The sequence below is a fragment of the Morone saxatilis genome, unplaced genomic scaffold (genome assembly GCF_004916995.1).
Source record: "Morone saxatilis isolate NCDOM2014 unplaced genomic scaffold, NCSU_SB_2.0 Contig1, whole genome shotgun sequence".
Lineage (NCBI taxonomy): Eukaryota > Metazoa > Chordata > Actinopteri > Moronidae > Morone > Morone saxatilis.
This window is the reverse complement of record NW_023339651.1, coordinates 11,665,344-11,672,806: the sequence shown is the minus strand read 5'-3', so window position 1 is coordinate 11,672,806 and position 7,463 is coordinate 11,665,344. Positions and strand designations below refer to the sequence as shown.

General features: G+C 40.7%; 1 protein-coding gene across 1 annotated transcript in view; it reads left to right on the top strand.

Annotated features, from left to right (window-relative positions):
- The window catches only part of si:ch211-180a12.2, an 8,756-nt gene extending 2,083 nt beyond the window's left edge, over positions 1 to 6,673 (top strand). Inside the window, exons 2-13 of the mRNA XM_035660737.1 lie at positions 288 to 614; positions 725 to 1,018; positions 1,153 to 1,458; positions 1,658 to 1,768; positions 2,086 to 2,247; positions 3,197 to 3,427; positions 3,523 to 3,573; positions 3,668 to 3,922; positions 4,008 to 4,349; positions 4,488 to 4,760; positions 5,769 to 6,032; positions 6,339 to 6,673. Of these exons, the coding sequence (XP_035516630.1) occupies positions 288 to 614; positions 725 to 1,018; positions 1,153 to 1,458; positions 1,658 to 1,768; positions 2,086 to 2,247; positions 3,197 to 3,427; positions 3,523 to 3,573; positions 3,668 to 3,922; positions 4,008 to 4,349; positions 4,488 to 4,760; positions 5,769 to 6,032; positions 6,339 to 6,370 (2,648 nt within the window). The 3' untranslated portion in view covers positions 6,371 to 6,673. The remainder of the gene's footprint in view (positions 1 to 287; positions 615 to 724; positions 1,019 to 1,152; positions 1,459 to 1,657; positions 1,769 to 2,085; positions 2,248 to 3,196; positions 3,428 to 3,522; positions 3,574 to 3,667; positions 3,923 to 4,007; positions 4,350 to 4,487; positions 4,761 to 5,768; positions 6,033 to 6,338) is intronic.
- The last annotated feature ends 790 nt before the right edge of the window (positions 6,674 to 7,463 follow it).

Below are 7,463 nucleotides of genomic sequence, written 5' to 3'. Positions count from 1 at the left end.
TTCTAACGATACAAAGCTTAATGCAAGTGTCCCTTTAATACAAAAATGTTTTGAACTCAAATACAAACATTGAACTCTGTCCCGACAGTAATGTATTTTCAATTTAAACTGCAGTTGAAGATCATACTCATCATTAACCAAATATTAAAGGCACATTTTACCAAAAGTTCACACAATCTCTTCAGTAATGTTATAGACCCTCCTGTGTTGCAGTAAGGAGCATCAATGAGTGCTGTTCAGTAAAGGCTAATTTTCTCTCCATCTAAACCTTCTTTCTCTGCTTACAGCGTCTCCAAGTAAAATAGTGGCCAGCCCAAACACAAATGCAACCCTGCCCTGCAATGTGACGTTCCCTCTTTCTGTAACGGGGGACAAAATAGACAAGTCTCTCATCAAAGTCAGCTGGATAAGTAACGGCTCAGAAGTCGCCTCATTCAGTGAAGCGGCGACACAAATAAAGGAAGGCTTCAGTTGGGACACCGGTGATTTTGTCAATGGGGACTTTTCACTGACCGTCCTCAGAGCCGGTCTCGACCTGCAGGGGTTGTATGAATGCACCGTCGGCTACAACTTCACAATGCTGCGATCCCGCAATGTTACACTTAGCATCCTTGGTATGTCTTTGCTCAGTTGTTGACATTTTATTGGAGCTTTAAGTGCACATTAAAACCTAAAAGCAGGAACACTTTTTACATCAAATTCTTCTACTTATCCCCTTTTTTAGCTTCCCCGACTCTCTCGATCCCTCAGCTGTGGGTGGTGTTGGAAAAAGAGAGCCATCTTAAATGCCATGCCGAGGGTTTCTACCCTCCTCCTGTCTTTTTCTCCTGGACCAAAGATGGGCAAGTAATTCAACCTCCCTACAATGTTGAAGGTGAACAGAGTCCAGATGGGTACTACATGGCTGTGGGCAACCTGACTTTCTACCCTTCCCGTGAGGACCAGAATGTGACCTTTGGCTGTAAAGTGTCACACAATGGCAGCTATCAGGAGCTGGATTTCCAACTCAATGTCACTTGTGAGTGACACACTGACATCACAGTTAACGACACGTTGTAAAACTAGAATAGCTACTTCTGTCAATCATAATAGTAGAAATAGTGAGAGGAACTAAAGCAAAAAGACTTAAATATTTTCTTTGTCTCTCCTCAGATCCCCCTTCTGTCACACTTTCTGCCCTGCCCTCGCGCTCCAACAACATTCCTCTAACTCTATACTGTGATGTGGAGAGTTTTTACCCAGAGGAAGTGTCTGTGTCCTGGCTTCAAAATGGCACAGTCCTCCCTGAGCCCCCCGCCACTGAGCAGAACCCAGATGGGACCTACAGAACCAGACGCTATTATACTTTGACCCCCGAGCAGAGGGACCAAAGTGGGAAGGTGGAGTGTGCAGTAAACCAACCTGGGGGATTGTACCCGGTCAGCGGCTCAGCGTACCTGGAGAAATTGGATCCACAAGGTAGTGCTTGACATGATCCATAAGACAAGATTTACACACGGTACATTTCATAAGATTACACCCATTTCAGACATCTGACGCCAAAACTGACTGGCTTCCTTATAAGCACGTACTTTGCTACTTTTAGTAGCAGTTGCACAAGTGTTTGCAATTTGCTTTGTCACTGCCTTTTATGGTTTCTCTCTCTGCTTCCTCTCAGATGAGCCTCCAGTGTTGACTAAATCAGCCAAAGCATCTGTGGCTCTGATGTGTATTTCTCTGGTACTGGTCTTCCTTCTCTGTTTTGGCTTCTCGTGGAGGAGGAGGGATGGTGAGTCAGATACTCCTTTGCAATGAAGGCAGTGGTACATGCCTCGCCCTTTTTAGCTTGTGAAACATTCAATGAAGTGAAGTAAAGTGTGTTTGTGATCCTCATCACAGAGAACGACTTTAGTGTGGACATATTAGGTGAATATTTAACAAGAAAAAGTAAAATTTACGAAACTGTGGTTTCATGAACTCTTGATCCAGCAGGTATGAGGAAAATAAGCTTTCAAAACAGCTGTAACTGTTGCACAATAGCTGCCACCTTAGGCCTCCATCTGTCTCACTGACTCATTTATCTCTGTTCTTTCTGCCCTCACTCAGAGAAACAAAAGTCCCTGAGTGTGTCAGGGATCATCCTCCCCCCACGCGTGATTGTAGGTCAAAAGGGCAGGGTGACAGTGAGTATTGAAGGCAGGAGGGTGGACCGAGTCCAGACTGCATGGTACCTAAATGACACCCCAATCACTGACACTTCCTTCACAGGTAGGAGACACATCCACATAACCAGCGGTTACTGGTAAATAATTCTTTGACCCTACTGATCTTGGCCGATAAACACAAACTCAAGCTGTGCTGCCAAACATAGTTCAATAGAAACATTTTGAATCCTAGTAGAGATCACAAAGTTAATAAAGTTACCAGATGTGTCAGGCAGAACTTTGGGGAAATTTGTATAAAATACGTAATTTTAGAAAAGAAAAGCTTCAGTGAACATCAGTCAGCCACTGACATACATAATATGTATTATTATTGTCACACAGTGTGGTTGGAGTTTCCAACCTTAAAGAAATAATTAAAAAATTTTAGAAATACATTTACTCACTGCCAGGCCAAGAGTTAGATGAGAAGATTGATACCAATTACATGTCTCTACAGTAAATATGAAGCTGCCACCAGTAGCGAAACCGAAAGCTCACCAAAGAAGCAAAACCAGAATTAAAGAATGAAAACAACATGTAGTTTTCTCCCTTTCATCACTGCGAAGTTGCCAAGCAGCAGGCAGAACAGGAGCTTTGTTACCTTTGGAGAAAGCCAGGCTATCTGCTTCCCCGTTTCTGGTCTTTGTGCTAAGCTAAGATAAGCTAAGCTAAGCTAACCACCTGCTAGCAGATGTTTCATATTGAACAGAAAACATCTAACTTGAATAAGCATTCCCAAAATGTCCAACTATTCCTTCATCGCTAGAGAAAATAAAAGGAAATAAATAGAAGAAAACAGGAAATGAAATGTGTTTGGATTGATGCTGGCACATGAAATATCTTTTATTTGTATCGCACCTACTAAAACATACCATGTTTTTCTCTTTTACACTTAATTCTGCTAACAATTTACAACCTTATGCGCATAGGAACCTCCAAATCTAACTTTAACTGCCTCTATAACCCCCTAACCACCATCCATCTGCCCTACGGTCTAACTCTCACCTCCCCAGTGTCAGAGAAAGGTCCCCTGCTGTCCTCCAGAGGCGAGATGGGTTACTACAAGCTGCACACTCAGGGGCCGCTGCACTCATCTGGAAGTGGCACTCAACAGCTGATCTCCTCGCTCACCTTCATCCCCCAGATTTCCGTCCACAAGGGGGCGGTGTTTAAGTGTCAGGTCTCCTACATAGGCAAAGATAAGATTGTGGAGGAGAGGGTGTCAGAGAAGTTTACAATTCTGTGTAAGAAAAAGATTTTCTCTCATTCACATTGCCTCTATTTTTCTATGATTTTCACAATTTATGTAACAAAAGTTTTTGTAACCTTTGTCTTTCAGCTGCTCCAGAAGTATCAGAAATTCAGCTGGCAGAGACACAAAATAACTCTGGTAAAGTAAACAGTTCATCCTTCTGTTGTAGTTCAGTACATGTTAAACATTCCTAGTTGTGAGAGGCTTCATCCCTATAATTTCTGTCTTTCAGAAGTAATTAGCATGACAGTAAGAGCATCACATTTCCATCCGGACGTCATTACCTTCCGCTGGTTCTGCGAGGGGGGTGAGCTGAGTCCTGTGGCCTCCCAGGCTTCATCCTCCCCTCGACCCAACTCTGAAGGCTTCTTTTCAGCTTTCAGCCAGTGTAAACTGCCCCAGAGTGAATTGGAAAAGGGAGGCACTAAAGTGTGGGTCAGTGTCCACCACATCGCCCTGAAGCAACCGGTCACCCGCGAGACCAGAGGTAAGAAAGATGGGAAGAAAAGGCATTAAATTTTACATTTCACGTTAAACAATGAGTGCTTAAGTCTCCACTTTATCCCAAATAGGGTTCATCAAGAGCCCGTGCATTTCTGAAATCGTCAGCTCCACCTCTGCCACAGATCAGACCCTGGGATGTGAAATCACAGACTTCCACCCTCCGAACATATCCGTCACCTGGCTGAAGCTCAGAGATGGGGAGCGAGATGACAGAGAGGAGGAAGTGATAGAGGGAGGAGAGATGTGGGGCCCCATACAGACTCATCCCAGACTCTACAGGGCCACAGCCATTCTGAAGAGAAGGGCGACAAATCAGGAGAAAAAGGAGAGAGGAGGAGGGATTATTTGCAGAGTGGAGCATTGTTCCCTACCCGAGCCTATTGAGAGACACTGGAGAAATTTTGACATTGGTATGAATCATGATAGGCACTTTTACAGAAAACAACTTGCTCTTGTGAATGTTATCCTTACAATATGGATGATATTGCTCTGAACCCACCTACTTTTATTGTTTTTCATTCAATTACACTTTGTTTGTATTCTCTCAGTTGCTCCCTTCATTCCTCCGTCGATCTCAGTGTGCTGGAGCAGCGAAGGGGTTGGTGTGTTCTCTCTCCTGCTGAAGGGAGGTCACCCAAAGGTCACATTAGTCTGGGCAGCGGGGGGACCCACTCTCTCACCATTGGTGTCCAGTGAGACAGAGGAGTTAAGTGATGACGGACAGAGGGAGCTGAAAAGTGTGTGCGCCCTGGAGAGGTCCACAAGCCTGCCAAGTCAGACGAGCAAACAGCTGGAGAGACCAAAGAATGGACACGCAATAAGTACTTGACCTTAATATATACACACATTTATAGTTTTCTTATACTGTTTCTTTCATTAGTCTTTCTAAAAAAACTAAACAGGATGACAGAGATCAATCTCTAGAGTATCTGAAATAAATAAATATCTTACAGTGGGATTTGAGAAAAATATAAAAGCTAGAACAATGATTTTTCTTTAGCATTAGGCTACAAATCCCACAACTCTTAGCCACAAAACACGACTTTGCTCAAAGTTGGTATTATTTAAAGGTCCAGTGTGTAAAATTTAGTGGCATCTGACGTCTTGGCAATGAAAAAGCTGAAGGCAAAAGGACCTATCTAGAGCCAGTGTTTAGTTTGTCTGTTCTGGGCTACTGTAGAAACATGGCAGGCTCCATGGAAGGCGACCCGCAGCATCTATAGATAAAAACAGCTTGTTGTAAGGTAACAAAAACACAAAGATTCCTATACTAAGGTGTTTATACACTAATGAAGACATGCCTATGAATTTTATATTCCATTTCTGCCAATACAGCTTCCTAAATCTTACACACTGGACCTTTAAAGGGAAACAAATGAACAGGTTACTCTTAATGAGGAGTACTATTCAGCCTGATGTGTATAGTTGTCAGGAAAATAATTCTAGTGATGTTATCAGGGGTATTTACTTGTCAAGAAACATTTAATGAAACATGTTGTTCCTGTTGCATTATGGGAAGTGTAGGAACAAGCATATACAGTACATATATTGGAGCTTGAATTATATTAGGGGCCGGATGTTAGGATCTCTGCTGTATTGACATTTACTATTCTTTTGTTGATCTGTTCCATTTTTACTAAAGTGCATGCTAATTTGCTCAAATACCCCTTTAAAATGTTTCAAGATGGTTGAGCATTTGTTTTATTCAGTGCTTATACATTCTCTTGTATGAGATCTAAAATATAACCTGCATTATAAACCTTTTTTTTTTTACTTTATTTGTATGAAATCTGGTCCTGTCTTAATTTTGAACTGCTGTTACTTTACAGAAACAAGAGCTGCTGTCACAGACCCTGACGCTGAAGGAATAGAATACATTGATGGGGAGAATAACAACATTGACAGGGATGAGGAAACAAAGTCAGAGGTGGATGAGGACAGTGACAAAGAAAGAGAGGACGACCCAGGCGCACTGCACATCAACAGAGTCAGCTTGAGGAGGAGTCCTAGAGAAAATGAGAGAGCGCCTTTTAGAGTCTGCGTGGAGATCACACACCCTGCACTCAAGTTTCCTGTTTATCGAACCTGGACAGGTAAGACACTGCAAACAATTTACTCCTGTAGTTTCACAGATTAAGCTTTGAGGTAGTGAATAAATAGAGTAAGCAGAACATCCAGTCTGTCACTTGCAAGTTATTTTTAACACAGATACACATTACAGAGTCTACAGTACATCAAAACTCTCACTAATGTCATGAGATCTTATTGGTTGAGTTTAAGATTACCGATTGGGGAACTGGCACTTTGTTGCACAGGAGAAAAAAAAAGTCAATCTGACACTGAACAGGAAGTTTGTTCATGCTTTGTTTTTCAACTTGATCTTGTGTCCTCTCTTTCAGAGTCCAATGAGGAAATTTCATCTTCTGCATGAAATCCCTGTCGCATGGAAGAGTTCCTCTCTGTTTCATGTATCCCATGTAATATATCTAATATATATATATCTATAGTAAATATAAAGTAGTAGTCATGGTTTTTAGGATATACAACTGTCTTTGCTATGATCAACAAATGTGGTTTTGCTTTCAACAGTTCTAGTCTTTATTTATTACTTTATGTTCTTAATCAGTCACCCATTACTTTTTTTTCCAACTGCATAATTTTTTATAAATGTTCATATTTTTGTACAAAGAATTTTACAATAATAATCCAGTTCTGTGGATTTTTTTTTTTTTTTCAAAATCTGCATTGGAAAATGCAATCTAAATCAATATTTTGGAGAGATGTTTCTTTAGATGTTTTTTATTTTTATTTTTCTCTATAAAAAAACGAGTCAACATACGATACTGTGTTTCTGACATCTGTTGTTGGTCAACTACTGAAGTTAGTATAAGTTCTCATTTCAAAACATACTTCTGTTTTTTTTGTTTGTTTTTTGCACTCTGACCACAGGAATGTCACTTCACTGTGCTGAGCACAGGAGGTGCTGTGTGGTTGAGCTGAGTAATAATAAGATGTTAACCCAAAACCTGTTTAGAACTTCCTCCAATTATACACCAAGTGCATCTATCATGACTGCAATGCTGATAACTGGATGTTGTAAAATACAGTTTTTATTTCTTGTATATGAAATTAGGTTTGTGTATTTTGTTTGTACAAAATCCAAGCAACTTTCATACATATTGCACACTATATTAATATAGTTATTATACTTTTTACTTTAGTGTCACACACTTACGCCATATGTTTTGTACATTTCATACTGTAGGCTTCATGACCAATAAAAAACTAATAGTGGCCAATGTCATCTGAAACAGACCAAATAAAAACTCAATAATCATGATTCTATATTTGATGTGACTGGGAGGGATTCATTAAATATTAAATAAATAATCAATGTAACAGAAACAAATCCAAATAGTCACTAACTAGAATCTCTTCATGTCAGACCTTTGAGTGAGACTATGTAACTTTTGCAGTAAGGGGCAATTGTGGTGTGTGCAATAATAGTTAATGAAAGATGCCTA